Here is a 19,278-nt window from a genome sequence, read left to right as displayed (position 1 = left end):
CCGCGACGTCGTGATCAGTAGCAGAACGCCGTAGCCACAGAGCCGGCATGACAAATAGAGAGCAAACTTTACGTCGGCGTAAGTATACAGTTCCGCGGAATTGGCTACTCGTGTTAGCAGACTGTACAGTCGATACCGTAGGACTACAGGCTCGCGCAGGACCGGTGACAAGTTGCTTCCTCGACTGCGTCATAGCAGCGGCATCAATTAAGCGCGATTATGAGCCTGCTCATCGTGCAGGAGAACGTGCACATACATGGAGAAGGACGTCTCAGCAGTTCTCCGGAGCGCTAATCTTCGGAAGAAAATACGCAAAGAAAACGAATGGCCGTGGTGCAAAAAAATGTTATCGCAAAAGCCGGTTGTTCATGTTGAGGCCACAACGACAAAAACAACTGGCTCTGCGGTACTCAAGAGCTACGTATATATGTTTAAATGTATTATTAGAAACTACTTTGTCCAAGAGACGACGTGGTCCCGGTATTTGGCTATCAAGGGGGTACTTGTGTACTGATGTTTTGCAAGCATTAAGAGCCCTTTGAGGCACGAATATATGTAGTCCGGTGTTTCCATCGTGTCATCCAGCGACCGGCGAGGTCAGATACGTCACGTCGCCGGCGTCAGGATTGCCGAAATTTGCTCCTATATAGTGGCCCGAGGCACCACGCAAGAGCTGGCACTTGTGCTTGCCTCATTGCTAAACACGACTGAGGGCAGTGCTGTAGACGCTACCGCTACAAACAAATATAATAAAATTATTTTTTGGGGGTGAAATTGTACCCCGAAAGCAAAGCAACAGTTAAGTGGCCGTCGCAGTGCTCAAATCCACACGCTATTTTGCGTCATCGTATATTTTTCAGGAAGGTCAGTGTTCATTAAATTCAGGGGGTTTACGAGCCAGAACCGCGATCTGAATATGAGGCATGCCGTAGTGAGGGACTTGGGATTAATTTAGATCACTTGGGGTTTTTTAACGTGCACCCAATGCACGGTGCACGGCTGTTATTATTTTTTTTTTGCGCCGCCGCGGTTGAGATGTGATCCCGTGACCTTACCCGCCGTGTTTGCTCAGTGACTATGGTGATGGACTGCTGAGTACGAGGTCGCGGGATCGAATCCCGGTCACGTCGGCCGCATTCCGATGGGGCCGAAAACACCCGTTTACTTAGATTTAGGAGCATGTTAAAGAACTCCAGGTGGTAGAAATTTCCAAAGTCCTCCACTACGGCGTGCCTCATAATCAGAAAGTGGTTCTGCCACGTAAAACCCCATAAATGTTTTTCTTTTTTATCCCGTGACCTTGTGCTTAGCAGCGCAAAGCCAAAGACGCTAAACAACCACGGATGGAGTCGGTGATGCTCGTGAAAATTCTAGGATGCAACGTATAAACCCGAGTAAGGGCCGCACTTGTGTAAGAGCAGCATTCACAAACTGCCAGCCCAAAGTAAAAATGGATAAATATTAGAGTTTTAAAATTAAATCGTGCGGTTTTACGTGCCAAAACCACGATCTGATTATGACGCACGTCGTAGTGGGGGATTCGAGAAATTTTGACCACCTGGGGTTCTTTAACGCCCACCTAAATCTAAGTACAAAGGTGTTTTCACATTTCGCCCCCATCGAAATGCGGCCGCCGTAGCCGGGATTCGATCCCGTGACCTCGTGCTTAGCTGCCTAACACCATAGCCGCTAAGCAACCCACGGCGGGTAATAGAATTTTGTGACACAGGATTCCTGCTGAACTGGATTTTGCTAAATAGTATTTCTGCTAAGCTGACATGACTTCACTATACCCCTCGACTTGAATTTCACGTTAAAACATGAACCTGAAAGTTAGTCATTAAAAAGTGGTGTAACCTATTTTAGATAATTAGTGAAGTTACTGTTGAAAATTTTCTTGCTGCTAATGCTGCCTATAGTCACGAGTCTATCAGCAAAAACAGCAGAGCCTATAGATATGACATTTTTTTTAGCCTTCCGTTTAAAAAAAGAAACACTCGGCATGGTTCGCCACCGTCGCGTCCCATTGGGCTTTGGCAGCTTCGTTACTCTATGGCTTCGTCCATAGTCGTTACACGAGGCAGAGTGATTCGCATGGTTCAAGTTTTATCTCGGTTCCGAACTACCGTATGCTTTTTTTCTAAGCTCGACGTTTATTGTCCGTTCATACCAGCGTATCCCAACAACTTGCACACAGCGGCCCAGTGGGAATGCTAGCGCGTTCTCACAACGCTCATTCCGATACCAGAAAGCCAAAAGCAGCTGGGCAAAATGCTGTCCTCGCCTGCCTCTGCCAAGGCAATTGAGCCTTTTGCAGCTACGTGAGCATCGTTGTGGTATATGGGAGACGCGCTCACATGGGGGGTCAACTATATCAGCGGCAGCTCTCCACCATGCTTGAACGAGTGAAATGTGAGCGGAGCGGCGCTCACCTTAAAGGGACGCTGAACCACCCCTCGGGCTTGGCGAAATAACATAGTCCGCGGGTAGCATACGCTGTTGTGAACATCTCAGCCAAGTTCTGCTGTCGTACACGGTCCGTGGAGCTCGCAAGCGGAGCGCGAAGTCACCCTTTTCTGAAACGCTCTCGTTTCAAAAACCCCATGAGCCTCGCTCTCTTTGAGCCTCGCTCTCTGCTATTGGTCGCTGCGCTCGGCTACACCGCGGCCACCGCGAAGTGCCGCCACGAGACCAGTGGCTAAGCGCGCTGCGGCTCTCTGAGGACAGCCGCGTTTGGCTTACGTTTAGCGCGGCATAGGCACCAAATCGGAAATTTGAACTGCGCGCCACGGTGACGTCTCCGCCGTAGCCTTCGCAGTGCAAGGCATTGGAGGAGGAAGGGGAGCACAGCTGAGGCCGTGTTTGATTCCCCATTACTCCGCTTCTGCTGAACGTACTGAAGTACTTAGAGTGGTTCTGAAATAGCCTATCTTCACTTCAAATATCTTTCCCCACTTCGATAAAAAGTGGTTCAGGGCCCCTTTAAAACTTTTTAGTGCTGTCACAAGAATAAAATTAGCTCACCTTTTTGTTTACTTTGCATTGATCAGATGCGCGTTTTTTGTAACGTTTTGTCAGTTTTAGTTTGAAGAAGCAGCGCCACGTGTTTTGCTGCGTCGCTCACTGGAAGCATATCATAAAAAGTCAACAAACCGCACCAATTCAATTAGTAAGTACGAGTAATTTCCCCTATGTTGTACTTGCTGCTTTTGTTTGTTGGCCTCTTATGATATGATTAATAATAATCGGGCCCCTCGGTTCCCCTTCTTGTCGTTCATTACTGAAAACACCTGTGTCAGCGGCGAAACTCCTTCTTGTAAGGGGTCCTTCGGTAAAAAGGAAAGGTGTTTATTTCAAAAATAAATTAGTTCGCCTGCGGGTCACGGGGGTGAGATTAGCAAATTGTCACTATTAGTTATATGCGCCAAAAGTGAACTGAACACACGAATTATATACAGCTCTTTATAACGTAGATTTTCCGAATTAGAAACAAATATGCTCTATATATAGCCTCTATATCTAATGATACCATATGAACAAATGGGAAAGCTATATAATGACCTGCGGGTTGCCATATAATCTTATGGGATCATTTGATATGCCGAGTACTGGGCATATCAGTTGTTTTATTTATTTTAATCTTATAGGAGATTAGAACTCTTCCTGATTATCTAAAAGCATTCATAAATAGGAAAACTTGACACGCGGGCTGCTATTACGGAATACTATTTTAACAATGAAAACTGAACGTATATATACACGGAGTTTTTTACTACGCGTAATGCAGGAAAATCTGGCGCTATACTGTCTAGATGGGAGCCGCCAGTATGGCTGTTAAACCAGCGTGGGATAGTTGGGTAGCACACGTAGTTGCCCAAGCTTAGTCCTTCTGAATTGAGGCGACCTTGCGAATTCGTATAACGTTCTTGACGCAATTTTTTTATTGCAAGTTCCTTATATGGTCAGAATCATTATTTTAGACTCCAATTTCTACCATTACCCGCCGTGGTTGCTCAGTGGCTATGGTGTTGGGCTGCTGAGCACGAGGTCGCGGGATCGAATCCCGACCACGGCGGCCGCATTTCGATGGGGGCGAAATGCGAAAACACCCGTGTACTTCGATTTAGGTGCACGTTAAAGAACCCCAGGTGAAAGCATATTTAGCGCCAGCAAACAAGGACGTAAGGGAGACGACAACACAATTCGCTGTAAACATTTGCCCAACGAAGTCCTGCGGTTGTTTGGTGGCCTTGCTCCTTCCGTTGGCCATGGCATCAGAGTCCTAAAGATAATGAGAAGTGAGTGGCAAAGGCAAGCGAGGGTGGTGAAAGGTTTGCTGAGAGCGACGCTGGGCGCTCCAGGGAAACAACAGGGTGCCTGCAGGAAGTGGACCGACTTCTTGGCGATCATCAGTAGCGGCACGGAATTTCTGTGGCAGAGGACCTTACCCGGCCTGCGTGACAGCATCCCTAAGAAGAAACCTGCCGGACCTTGCGGCGTCAGGACCTTCGGCGAGGTTAGTCTTACAGACTACGTTGAAGGTGTTCTTGAACTTGGCCCCAAGTTCGCCGTAGAACCAAGGTTGAGCGCGCCGGAACTTCTGAGCATAGTGCGAAGGATTTCAAAGTGCGCCCCACAAGGTGAAGTGAATCGATGTATCTCTGAAGGGGTCGATGTGGTTTCGCGCAACAAACCGATGGTCTCACGTGTACATAGCGCATTGTGTTGCCGTCTCCCTTACGTCCTTGTTTGCTGGCGCTAAATATGCTTTCAATTTACCAACACGCCCAACAAATGGCAACCCCAGGTGGTCTAAATTTCCGGAGTCCTCCACTACGGCGTGCCTCATAATCAGAAAGTGGTTTTGGCACGTAAAACCCCATAATTTAATTTCTACCATTCGATGACCTTAAGGATATAGAAAACAAATTTAGTTGATTAGAAGTTAAAATTAGCCACGCCTAGTGACTGTTGTCTACCTAGCATCATCTTAATTTACCGACACGCAACCTTGAAAGTGTCACGATTTATTTAAATGTCGTAAATTACGTAATAAATTAAGTTGCGAATTGCAAACATTTACCTGCTGAGCAGAAATGTTATGATGCTAGCACGCAACACATTTGAACAAGAAGAAATAATTAAAGAAGCTGCATTACACCTTCTATGCCAATTCGTACGAAATCGTAATTAAAAAGTTCACGAAGTACGCCAGATTCCCATGTACGTTGGCTGAGCGATTGCATCGCCATAATTCTTTCTAGTAATCTTAGCATGAGACTATGACCACAGGTGCATGAAGTTTAGGTACCATTGTAAGAATTAAGCACGAGGACATGGGATCTTCAAGAGACAACTGTGAACCCGACAAAACCACATGTGGTCACCATACAAAATGTTACATCCTGCTGAAATCTCCGGAGGGGAGCGTCATGCAGAGAGCGTCAGGACGCAACTCGTGGCATTCGAGGCGGAAAAGGTGCAAAAGAAGAACGCATTAAAAGTTGTACTCACGTCTGCAGTCGTGTTTGCCGATATACCAGCCCACAGACCCGTCGTCTTTCACTTGGCAGGTCGCATTCCAGGTTTTGATATCCCTGGGAATGTAACCCGAACCACAGCGGTACCTGGACAGCGTAGGTACTAGGATGATTGCGCTGTTCATAAGCTCTGTTTATAAATAGGTAACAGGAGGCTCAATCATGTAGAACATATGCGTTCAGTGGAAAGCTTGCTTAGCAGAGTGCTTTTTCGTTTAGAAAACGTTTATTCCAGCAGAAACCGATGCCAACATTGCGAATCACGGTGTCCGGCACGATACCAGCAGGAAGTTTACACTTACAAAAAAACTGTGTGTATATGTATGTATACGGCATGTTGCACGGAAATGTCCGAGGCCACACGATCTCACTAACATATTACTAATTAGACCTTCAAAAATAGGCAGTTACGCATAAACGAATTGTCACATTATATATATTGTGTTGAATGTGTACAAAAACATGCATAAGCTAAGTACTTTTGCTGAAAAGATACTGGGATGCGCCCGGCCAAAACAGCACATTTAAGCACAGCTAACCGACGGCAGTTGTCATTCGAGAAAATTATGGGGTTCTACGCGCCGAAACCACGATCTCATTATGAGGCACGACGTAGTGGGGGATTCCGTAAGTTTGGACTATATGGGTTTCCTTAACATGCACCTAAATCTAAGTACACAGGTATTTTCGCATTTCGCCCCCATCGAAATGCGGCCGCCGTGGCCGGGATTCGATCCCGCGACCTCGTGCTCAGCAGCCCAACACCATAGCCACGAAGCAACCACGGCGGGTCTCGAGTCGCGTATGTCTACCCCACATGTGGCCCAAAGCAGAATTTTTTCTGAGTTGTGTGGTCACATATCTTGCGTCAAACGACCGAACGCTTGGTGAAGCTATCCTAGGCTACTACATGCTGCGACATTCAAGCGCAGGATCATTCAAGTAGCCTAATTCAGCTAAGTTTTATGACAAAATTAATGGCTCTCTGCAGTGGCGTGTGTGTATATTTCCAAAGGAGGTACAACGTAGAAAATAGTAGTGACAGTGCTAAGGCAAGGCGACACCTCTCCAGAAATACGCGGGAAATATTGTTCCATCTAGTTGCCGCTTAAATCTTTCCCCCACTCACCAGATGCATAATTCTCGTATTTCTCTTTATGGTGAATACTATGAAACCTAACAGCCGTATGCAAGCTACGTTCGTCAATAACGCATGAGTCAGCAACAGAAAAGACAAAGAATCAGTAGTTTTTGACCACTGTCTTCAGACTTTACGCATTACAGCAGAAATTCCGACGTTGTTGCCCTACAAAATTACGTATATCCAGCACAAATGTTGTAATATATGTGAAACAATGCTTTATGAGAGCGGTTAATTAAATACTGTTAATACCTCATGAAACGGCAAATTGCCATCCACTCGACTGTAGCCCGAAGTCGAACGTTAGCATAGCGCTTTGCACCTTCCAGTTTACTTCAAATTCTACGGGTGCATCCCCTGTTTTAAAGAAGCAGATTTAATTTACATACATGCCAGCCAGTTGAAAATAGATAGTGCAAGACAACAGTACAAGAATTATGGACGGTATATACATAAACGAGCCTTTGGTGATTCTTTGCAAAAATGATTTCACTACTTGCATCAACCTTGATTATAATTATATATCTTCCTCAACGTCATTGCAGCTTGTCCTGTGCTCTGTGCACGACCGGTTTTAAAGCAAAACTTGCTTTGCCACTTCACTCCACTTTTCAGGCGCTAGCTGCTGGCTGCCTCGCAAGATTGGCCAGTATAGCAGACATACTTCATACAAGCATCGTCAAACAAGTGTCCCCCCCCCAGCTACCGCTGCTATCTAGCCAACTATATAAGAACAGCTTCGCGTCATCTTAGATTAGAACATTGCTTTGAGTCTGCGTGTTTCTCTCTTTTTTTTTGTTATTTCGGGGGGGGGGGGGGGGGGTTAATGATGGATCAGGCGACCACGGCTAGAAGAAAATAGAAATAAGACATCCGCGTGCTTTCTGCGGTGTTCCACGTGGCGCTCTACCGTATCAACAGAAGGCGGCGAACCGTTACGAATCCCCCTATTTCACTGACTGCTGCCTTCTTTACCATCTGAGGGACTATAATAAGTCCCTTGTTCTCTTCAGTCCACCTGGCGCATTACACAGCCAGAACCTCGCATCTGGGTGACCTAACTGGCGCGACGGGTAGCACAAGATAATATATCAGGTATTAAAGTGGAAAGTTGGGCGAGTTGCCCCTTACAAAAATGACTTTAGACTCTCTATAGAAAGTCTATAGACTTTTTATAGACGACCTTGCCTTTCTATAGATTTGGACTTTTCTTGATACAAAGTCTATAGACTGTCTATAGACAAAAGTCGATAAAGTTTCTATTTCTTTTTGTCAATTCGCAGTCTATAGACAGTCTATAGAAAAAAGTCGATATGGTGTTCGTTTCTTTTTTGTCTGCTTTCCCACAACAGACACCTACAGACAAAAGTCGATACTGCCTCTATTTATTTTTCTCTATCATTTGTCTATAGACTTTCTATAGACAAAAGTCGATAAGATTTCTATTTCTTTTTGTCTACTCACAGTCTATAGACAGTCTATAGAGAAAAAGTTGATACGATGTTTGTTTCTTTTTTGTCGACTTCCTGTCTATACACTACATATAGACGAAAGTCTATACAGCCTCTATTTATTTTTCTCTGTTATTTATCTATAACTTTTCTATAGACGAAGGTCGATAAGATTTCGATTTCTTTTTGTCTATTCGCAGTCTATAGACGGTCTGCAGAAAAAAGTTGATAAGGTGTTTGTTTCTTTTTTGTCTACTTCCTCTCTATAGGCTACCTATAGACGAAAGTCGATACAGCCGCTATTTATATTTCTCTGTTATTTTTCAATAGACTTTCTATAGACGAAAGTCGATAAGATTTCTATTTTCGTTATTTTCTATAACGTTATTTCCTTCGTTCATGAAAAAAGGATGAAAAATGGAAAAGAAAAGCAACCCGTTTCGGCGCGCAGAGAGAAAGAGAGAAAGAGAAAAAAAAGAGAAAGGCGCTCGCACTCCTCGGAGCGCGCACGTCCGGCGCGCGGAGCTTCTGCGCATGCGCGGCGGTGCGCCGTCTGTCCGCGTCATTTTGAATTCTCAACGAGTGCGCCAGGTACGTAAACGCTTGTAGCGGTGTGCGGTGTCTGCCTGAACGTTGGTGTCTGTGTACGCGTGAATTCTTTGTGGCATCACACGTCAACTACACTGAACGGTAAGCTTTAGCAAAGATGTTTGCGTCAATAGATCATGATTAGGTAAGCGCATTTCGTAGCGCGAACCGGCTGCATGTAGCGCAGGCGACTAGGGTATAGTGTCGGTTTGTTGTTGACATGATACCGCGCTCTTGTTCTCGCTTCTACGATACGGTATGTTTTACGGCGAGCGATCGCTCGGGCTTCTTGATTTTAGCGTTATAGTTGATGTGCGTAAAAAAGGAGGTACACCATGGTTTAACTTGATACTGAGCTGCCACTAAGCGGATTGTGTATGTTGAGCAGCCGGTGTGGTGGATCTCATTTCGTGGCGCTTGATCCGGCCGCGATGAATGCTGCGCCGCATGTGTAGTGAAATTCTCGTGACACGCTTTACGTATATATCTCAAAATTGTGTTAGCATGAATTTTCAAACAGAGGCGTATAGTTGTATAACTGCGAGCGTACTCGGATGAAGGGCCGTGGTTGCGGGGCATGCTCCAGCAGTGTGTGCGCTGCCGTTTTCGTAAAGTTTAATAGCAGGAGTATTTTTAAGCTTCCTTGCAACCAATCTAAATAATTTTGGTTAGTTGCCGCAAGCAAAACACGAGACGAAGAAATATCTAGCAGAAATATCTAGATTCACCCTATCTAAATATATGCAACCACAAATGCTTTTGGAGCATGAGACCTGCGATAAGCCCAGTTACTCGCAGCTTCCCAACTTAGGCGAAAAAATTAGAGAACAATAAATTAGTCGCTCCGGGAACCATCTTTGCACGTTTCAAACTGAAGGCATTGCGTTTGACGGTAGTTCGAATATTTGTTTTTTGTCTCTTTTATAAACAGTTTAGCAGCAGAAGTTATCTTTCGGGCTATATGAAGAGCGTTAAGCGCCTTTCGATGCTTCGGCGTTATGCAGTTTACGTGCTGTTAATCACCAGGCAGCTGCTGGCGCAGATTCGCATTGTGCCAGTCGTGCTTCGTATGAAGCCCTTGTAGTGCCGTCGTCTTGGACAGACTGTATACTATATGCGCTGTACAAAAGAAAAAAGAGCCAGATTATCGATTTGGTGGTCTTTTCTTAGTAGATAACGCACGGATTATTCAAATAATTTAGTGGACATTGCATTTGTTCTACCCTCATCAACACACTTAAGAGATCGTAACATGTTTAGTTGATAAGTAACGTTATCAATACGCCCCCATTCATGTGCATTCTACTGAAAGTGTGGCAAATGTATTCATCTCGAAGTATGAGAAAAGGGACATTGCAGACTGTTCGAAGCGGAAATAAATTGCAATTATTAACGTGATTGTTCAAAACTGCAGTCACTATGCTGAGCATGTTCGTTCGGCACGGGCATATTGCAGTAACACCTGAAAAATGTGCACAGTCGATCCAGCCGGGTATCTTTGTTTGAACAATTACTATTATAGGAATAGTTTGGGATTCTCGCATTTCTTTTATTTTTATAAGTACACTGTGTGTCACATGAACCTGTCTTGAAACGAAACGTACCGTTGCTGGCACCGGCGACCATTACGGTTGCTTATCATACTGTAATATAACGAAACGTCATAATGGTACTGATTCATATTGCCATGTAGTCTTTAGTCAGAGGTAAACAAAGTTAACTAGAGGCAAAAGTGATGAGTGCAAGTTATACAGAAAACTACTATTGAACCGTAAAAAGAACTCATTGTTTTCCCTCACCTTGTTGCATTTGCTTTACGTGTGTGTCTCTGTGTCCTTGTCTTCAGTGCTGTACTCGCGTGGCCATCAATTACGAACTTGCCCAAGCCCTTGTCAGCTTTATTAAACAAGGGATTCAAGTCAGTTGGATCTAATACTGCATGTCAAGGGACTGGCGTGTTATTCGTTTTATCTAAATATTATGGACTGGCAGTACTTGGCAAGCATGAAATCACAATATTTTTTCTATTGCACTTAAGCTGCGGGTGTCATAGATTGCCAGAAAATTTTCATGAAAGCAGCCAGGGAAGGCTTGGAAAAAGATCGTGAAATTTTAAAATGACCACATAGGTATGCTGTCTTGTTATATGTCATACACATTTTCCAGAGAATCTCTCAGGTAAATATAATTTTAAAACGTTTCACCTCATAAAAAGTTCAGGGAAATTTGCCCATTTATCGGAAAAAATTAAGTCAACCATACTGACATGGCATTTCTTACTGAATTTATGTTTTTTTTTGCGTTAACTAAAAGTCCTGGACCTCGAAACCCTAGAAAATATTTTCATCTTTGAAAGTACCTTAAATAATTTACTGTAATAGAATTTTCATTCTAACTATAGTATCAGTTCTGTTTCCTAGAAGGTGCATGTCCGTCGTGCCATGACACAAAGTGCTCGCGTGGTATTTCGGATGCTCATGTGGTATACCTAAGTTGGAAACCTGTTAACATGCCCAAGAGGCCTCATTACCTGTAAGAAACTAAGTGACGATATCAATACAATCAATCCATCTGCCTTCGGTTGAAGTTATAGCCAAAGACCCATTCATTTAATACCCCTGACACACGGGCACTCTAAAGTCCTTTAGGTAAGGGGACATCTACCGGAAAGGCGTTCAAGTGCAGTGACACACGACAAAGGAGTATCTCCTTTACGGCAAAGTTCCTTTTCGGGAAAGGAGATCGCGTAACTACTTTTCGAGCGGAAAAGGAGTTACTCTCGCGCACAGCGTGCACAACTCGTCAATAGAAGGAAACCTGCCACACAACTACGGTGTCCATAGGTTTTTTTTTTTTTACCTTGCGAAAATGTTTTAATTATTAGCGGTAATACAATTTGTCGAATAGTGAAGATTTCCTCCAGCTATACTCTCAAACGTTCGCATAACGTCGCTAGTGCCGCCATGTTGAATTCCGGCAGTGTCGTCGTTGTTTGCTGCGCGCATGTGGTGTGTTCACGTCGCGAGATGGAGACTGCACAATCAGCGCCCGCAGGAAATACCCAGAAGAAACCACAGTTGTTGGAATAACATATTGAATAAAACGCGTTACGCCTGCACGCACAAAGGAAGGGACGACAAAGACGTGAAAAAGGACGACAGAAACGTGCGCATCACCAGAATAAACAGCACGCACAGCAAAATACCGGCTGCATATAGTTGCTGGACCAAGTTAAATGGCTGCTAACAACGCAAAAACGCGAATAAAATAAACGACTATAAGCATTATTAGCCATCAACAATGAAAAAATATATTTTTAGGTTCTACAGTAGCTAAGTGTAATTAAATACGCAGCTTTTTAAGAATGTTTTCTCTCTTGTGGCTTTAACAGCCAGCGCTATTTTTCTTGCGGCGTTCACCTGAGGAACTACCTAAAGAAGTTCAGTGCGGTGCCGTGTGTCATCGGCGCAAGTCCTTTCTGCAAAGGGTCCTTCAGAGTAGCAAAAGGGGTTTACTGGAAAGGACTTTAGTTTTGCCCGTGTGTCAGGGGTATAAGAGTAGGAGAAATACATTTATATGTGTATTAGGCAAAATAAATTACAATCTTTGGCATGATACTGTGAATACTCCAGTCACGTCTTCTGAGCATATCCCTCTGCACGGGCATACATAACTACCAGCCAAAAAATGTACAGACAGTCCAACTGGGTAACGTTTCAGCAATAAATATAGAGATCATTTGGGATAAGTACATTAATGCATCATATATGAACTTGTCATAAAAGGGAACATACTGTTGCTGGCACGGGCAGCAGTTGTGGCTGTATAATTGTTCACCATACCATAAAATAAAACATTGTATAATGGTACTGATTTGTATTGACAAGCAGCCATTAGTCATAGTTAAACCTCATGAAGTATTGACTTATACGGTTTGAGCAAATATATTAAGCTGCTTAATGAGCATACAAAGAATACACACTTGTTATTTTTGTCTTATATTGCTGCATCTACTTATTTGCAGCATACACCTGCATCACCTTTGGGTCTAATCACACCAAGGTCAAGGCCAGCCTGGCGACCTCCTTGTCAAGGGGAAGTAGTGTAAATATTTAATCTCTTTCCGTAATAGCATAAGACATGTATTTTTAGGAAATTCATCTATTATATCTTTAATAAAAACAGTTAATTCATTGACGGTGCATTTGTTTCCTTTTTTGCACTGCATGATTCAGCACTAAATTATTTCTGTTTGTGAAACATATATGAGAGTACAGCTGGTTCAGGAGCACTATTAATCTACCAATATTAATGCATAAGTGCAGATTAAAAGCAACAAGTGCACATGCATAATACATTCAAAATTTTATTGCTACCATATGTAAACAAAAATGTTAACTTGTAGATAGCAGATAGCTATGGACTTATAGCCTTATACACTCTTCGTAGACTTGTCTATAAAATGTCTGTCTATAGAATAATGAAAATTCATGCTTGTTGACAAATGTCTGCAGAATATCATAGAAAAAGTGTATAGGATTATATAGTTCTGTTTTTGTAGACTGAAGTCTATAGAATGTCTATTGACTATGTATAGACATTTTAAAGACTCAGTCTACAAAAGTAGAACTGTATAACCCTATATTCTTTTGTCTATAAACATTCTGTAGACATTTGTATCAAACATAAATTTTCATTAATCTATAGGCAGTATATAGACAGTCTGTAGACTCACACTTTTTATAGACTAGTCTATAAAAAGTGTATGGCTATAAGGCTATAGGCTGTCTATAGACTGGTCTAGAGGAATAGTCTATAGATAGTCTATAGACATTCTCCAAACTTCAGTCTACAAAAGTAGAACTGTAAGCCTATACACTTGTCCATAGACATTCTGCAGACAACTGTCTACAAACATGAATTTTAATTAATCCATAGACACTCTATAGACAGTCTATAGACTCAGACGTTTTATAGACTAGTCTATAAAAAGTGCGTGGCCATAAGTCTGTAGACTCAGACTTTTTATAGACTGGTCTATAAAAAGTATGGCCATAAGTCTATAGACTGTCTATATATAGTTTATAGACTGGTCTATAAAAAGTATGGCCATAAGTCTATAGACTGTCTATATATAGTTTATAGACAGTCTATAGACTTTTTATAGACTAGTCTATAAATGTGTATGGCCATAAGTCTATAGACAGTCTGTAGACTCACTTATAGACTAGCCTATAAGAAGTATGGCCATAAGTCTATAGACTGTCTATAGACAGTGTATAGACAGTCTATAGACTAGTCTATAAAAGTGTATGGCCATAAGTCTATAGACAGTCTATAGACAGTGTATAAACAGTCTATAGACTTCATAGACAAATGTCTATAGACTGTCTATGGACTGTCTATTAAAATTTTTGTAAGGATGGCATGCATTCATAATGGTAACTGTGCGATCAAAACGACGACGGAGTGAAAGGACCTTCCGTCGTCGTTTTGATCGCGCTGTTACCGTTACGAATAATATACCAGCCAGTTGCTTGATCACAATTTTAACTTGAGTCTCATACAAGATCTTTCACATCCATCTCCATGGTCAGAGCGGCGCTATATAATACTCGCAGGGCTGCCGTTACATATACAGTCACATTAGTTTCCGCTAGTTTAGAAGCGGAACCACTAGTGGATTATGACACATTTCATAGAGCGACATGCCGACGGGGTTTCATCCCAAAAGATGTGTTCTTTTTTCTTTTCCCTTTAAGCCTGTCTCCGATTGAAAGGAAGAACAAAGATCTCAACATTAATGATCCTTGCTTTCCGTAGTTGTAGTAACCATTGGCCTCTTCGGTAGCCTAATGCAGGGAAATGGGCCCTTCATTTATCTTCATTATCTTCATGCATCAATAGTTTAAAACGTGATCGATTAGGTGACTTCCACGTTTTATTGATTTAAACTATGAAAGCATTTCAAATGAAGAGTAATTAAACCTGCTAAGTGGCAAATTAGTATTATTCATTTGCGATGTTTATTGAGTGGATGTACTTCTTCTTCATACCCTAATGTTCTTTAATGCAACTGAAAAAACGATACGGAGTCCTTTACCACGGCATCACTTTATCCATCGTATTTTCGCTCGAACAGAACAAGGAGGACAAGCAGGCAAGTACTTTAGGCATACTTACGTGAGCCGGGTGCCTACCGGAAACTTTTCTCGGTACTCGTTTTCTTGGTGTACTCTGTGGTGTATGTACATATCCTCAGGCTCCGTACACACTGCACAACAGGAATAAAGATTAGAGGGTCAGACGCACAGTCGAAGCAGGAGTATCTCGTTGACCGTTTTTGCTTCTACGCTAGGTGCATGTTGCAGCTTTCAGTGGCTGTCTTACAACGCAGACACCCACCATAGCATGTGTGTTATGTGGAGAAGTCGAACGAAGTCGAACATCCGGGAACGCGAGTGAGTCGAGCGTCCTCGCCACCGCCCTAGAGTATTTTTTAGCCAATAAGACCGCTGACAACGATAAATAAATGATTATTGGAAATTTAAAGCAAATTTGGAATGATTTTGGAATTCGGAACCACAATTTCAGCGTAATGCAAATTTTCCTGTGGCAAATCATTAGTGGAGTATATTAAGACCCATGAAAGGGCACTTCATTGCAAACGGCCACAGCTGGAAAACTTTCGCCGTCAAGCTCCAGGGCAAATATTGCTCAAGCAGCTGAAATCAGTGTTTGCAAGACAGTTAAACTTATTGAAGCTCGGAGTTCTGGCCTGAGTTAAGCTGGACCGACTTTTATATCGCAAAGCGCGCTGCACGCAGCATGATTACAATAAACGCCACCACTCGTTGGTCGGCATCCCCACTGGTCTCAGACCACACCATGACGCGACAGCTCGCAGCTATGAGGTCTTGCGCTATCTTCACCGCAAGAAAAATCCAGGTTCAAATGAAAACAAATATACTCTAATTCCCTAAAGACCTGCCGTTAGTCCTACAAGGGACTAACGAGACGTTTTACCCGCCGTGGTTGGTTAGTGGCTATGGTGTTACGCTGCTAAGCACGAGGTCACGGGATCGCATCCTGGCCACGGCGGCCCCAGTTCGATGGGGGCGAAGTGCGAAAAAAAAAGAAAAGAGAAGAAAAAAATACGTATACTTAGATTTAGGTGCACGTTAAAGAATCCAAGGTGGTCAAAATTAATCCGGAGTCCTACAGCGTGCCTCATAATCAGATCGTGGTTTTGGCACGTAAACGCCACAATTTAATTTAAATTTTTTGTAACGACATGGGAAATAAATGTACGCGTCCGTTCTCACCTGCACGTTTAAGGGAAACTCGCGCGCCGCAGACGGCACGCGGACGCTCGGCACAAAGCAAACGCAGAAAGTTTCTCGGCTGCTGTAGACCTCCAAGGGCAGTGGTTCCTTTTTTTCTTTCAGAAGCTTGCGCAATATTTGGTTATTGCGCTACGCAAAAGTGACTGTTTGACAGCCGCAAGTGCGAACTTTCAAGTGAATTTTTATGGACGAGCAGGGTGATATTTTACACACTGACGAAATATGACGTGCATTTGGTTGGTACCAAGAAAGCGTTCCCAGGACCTTGTCGTTTTGTTTACAGATTCTTTGTTGTTTTTTAGGTAGCATATATGTACGATGAGTTCTGTTGTCGGTTACAAGTTCATGTTCTCTTTTGTTTCACCGCTATCATTAAAATTAAATTCTGAGGTGTCTTGCGCGCCTAACTTCCACAAGCTTAATCTTAACCATTTCTATGCCCGTACAAATATTCTCAAGTACAGCTTCTTTCCCCGCACAAGAGAAGCATGGAATTCCTTACCTGGCTGCCTTCGTTCACTACCGATAAGCGAATTCGAAAGTGCTCTCTATGAAAACCAGTATGTGTAACTGCCTTATGTGTATGCATTTCATTGTTTCGCTGCTTTTAAGAATCGATGAAAACGACTTTCCAGTTCTTTGTCTCTCGTACAAATGCAAGAGCCATTGTTGATTTCACTTTACTTTTTGTCCACAACTGTTTTTACCCACTCCTGCAGGCAATAGCTCTCCTATGGGGCTGCAGTATGTAGAGATAAAATAAACTAAATAAAATAAAAAGACACGATATGATTATGAGGCGCGTGGTAGCGGGGGACTCAGGATTAATTTTGGCCACCTGGGCGTCTTTAACGTGCACCCAACGCACGGCACACGGGCGTTCTTGCATTTCCGACCCCTGTGGAAATGCAGCTGCCGCGGCCGGAATTCGATACCATGCCCTTGGGCTTAGCCGCGCCGCACCGGAACCACTACGCCACGACGGCGGGTTTCACCACTATCCTACCTGCTGGATTGGGTGAAGGAACAAACGCGAGTTAATGACATCTTAGTTCCAATCAAGAAAAAAATTGGCATGGGCAGGACATGTAATGAGGAGGGAAGATAACAGATGGTCATTAAGGGTTACGGACTGAATTCCAAGGGAAGGGAAGCGTAGCAGGGGGCGGCAGAAAGTTAGGTGGGCGGATGAGATTAAGATGTTTGCAGGGACGACATGGCCACAACTAGTACATGACCGGGGTAGTTGGAGAACTATGGGAGAGGCCTTTGCCCTGCAGTGGGCGTAACCAGGCTGATGATGATGATACCTGCTTCAAGAAGCTTGTGAAATATTTTTACGACAATTTGGTTGTGTAAACTGATCGTGGTTTCTGCATCTTTCAGTATGTTTTCTTTTCCTTGTTTATTTTTTGTTGTTCACAGCGTTATCTAAAACGCGCGCTTTCGGTGTCAACCACTACGAAGCTTCCCTGTGCATGATGTGGCCAGGCTCCCCTCAAGCTGCAACCTGTAGATTTTTTTTTATACGTGGCAATCATCGCAGCTTTGCTGCAGAATAAATTCAATTAAATTCAACCGGATTCGCGTCGTATACTTCGTGTGTGCGTTCAAGTTCACCCTGTTCGTCAGTAAATATTCAGTTGAAAGTTTCCCCTTGTGGCTGTCTAGTCACTTGTCGCGGTCCCCTAGTCGCAAAAGCTTGTCGTCATGAAAGGCTGCCAACTCGCCCAAGCCAGTATAATCAGTTATTTTTCATCACATTGCTGGGTTAATTTGTGAGCGGATATTTAGGTAATGCGCAAGATATTTAGCAGATTACTGAGGATAATTATTAATGTTTTAGATGGGTCCTGACAAACAAATGGCGCCAATAATAACGTCTTATTTTGCACGAATGGCATGCGCGAACCGTTGGGATCCGATTACGTAGTTATCGTTGCTTACAGGGAAGTATATGAGCCACCATATATTAAGTGTGTTTTATCAGTGCAAGGGAAAAAAAGAGCGCAGGTAAAGATCGCGGCCACATTTTTGTGCTTGACTGTCATTTTCGAAAGCCTCACGTTATATTAATCATACGGAGTTATTTGCGGCCCAATGAAAACGACATTCACTGCGGCTTAAACAAGCACTCGCTACAAGGAAAGAGAGAGGACCACTCACTCTGTTCGTTTTGTTCATTGTTTTCATCTTCGAGGAAACGGGCCGATCCGATGCAAAATCCGGCTGCTACGGCGACGAACAATGTAAGCCTCATGCTTATGCGTGAGCCGTGCAACTTCAAGGCAGCTCAGCGAGCAAACTCGCGAGTGCGAACTGTGTTCCGAGACGAAGTTTCGGTCATATCAAGCAGAGAAACTCAACGCCTCTCCTGGGCGTTAAGATAAAGAATGTCCGCAGGGGTGGCAACGCTGCGTCGGCTCACGTTTCATTTTGCACGTTGGTTCCGTCTTTGGTGCTGACGACTTGGGCGTCTGGCTGCATTCTTGCAGCCAGACGTTAAGACGAGGAACTTGGCGAAATATCCCGCAAGCCGCGCTCGAAACGTGCGGGCGCTCTCGAGTGTAGGCGGTCGATATTACATGCATATGGCGCAAAGTTATGTCCACACCTCTCTTCCAGGATAAATAGAATATCACGTGTTTGCATAAACGTGACGATGTTTATTCTTCGTGATCAGACACAGTAAAGGGGCTTCCGCACTGACGTACCTGATATTCGTAGGGTGAAAAGTATTAACAGAGTAGGTACACCCCACCCCACCCCCCGGAAAAAAAAAAACGCATAAACTACCCAACTCTACAACTGCGTCTACGCAGCGGCTAACGTGGCCAACTAACAAGTGCACGTTGCCGTTCGATCCACGGTGTTTCTTTCTATCTTTTTTTTTTTCTTTCCACGTATGGCAAAGACGAAGTTGAGGATGAAGAGGTGGCCTGATGACGTCGTTTCACTAACGAAGACGACGGTGTAACTAAAATTACGACAAGAATTACCTGCCGGGTGTTGCGGCTCGGGGCAGCGTTTAGGCCAGGAATCCTCTAGGCACAGGGGTGAGTACGTCTGGGAGTTGGAGCGAAAGAATACGGTTTATTTTACATCATTTACACTGGCTCCAGATATGCAAGCTCCCTCCATGTAGGAGCACTTTAAATGTCTGACCACACAAATGTCAGCACACGTCAGTACACGTCAGGACACACTCACTG

The 19,278-nt window shown here is 43.7% G+C and overlaps 1 protein-coding gene across 1 annotated transcript in view; it reads right to left on the bottom strand.

The window, feature by feature from the left end:
- Positions 1-18,362, bottom strand: part of LOC126547677 (sushi, von Willebrand factor type A, EGF and pentraxin domain-containing protein 1-like) — a 226,427-nt gene extending 208,065 nt beyond the window's left edge. The window contains exons 1-3 of the mRNA XM_050195627.2: positions 18,233-18,362; positions 14,904-14,994; positions 5,515-5,627 (exon numbers count right to left, since the gene is read on the bottom strand). Coding sequence (XP_050051584.2) covers positions 5,515-5,627; positions 14,904-14,994; positions 18,233-18,326 — 298 coding nt within the window. The 5' untranslated portion in view covers positions 18,327-18,362. The remainder of the gene's footprint in view (positions 1-5,514; positions 5,628-14,903; positions 14,995-18,232) is intronic.
- Between the last annotated feature and the right edge of the window lie 916 nt (positions 18,363-19,278).

The sequence above is a fragment of the Dermacentor andersoni genome, chromosome 1, assembly GCF_023375885.2.
Source record: "Dermacentor andersoni chromosome 1, qqDerAnde1_hic_scaffold, whole genome shotgun sequence".
NCBI lineage: Eukaryota > Metazoa > Arthropoda > Arachnida > Ixodida > Ixodidae > Dermacentor > Dermacentor andersoni.
This window is presented reverse-complemented; position numbering and strand designations above follow the sequence as displayed.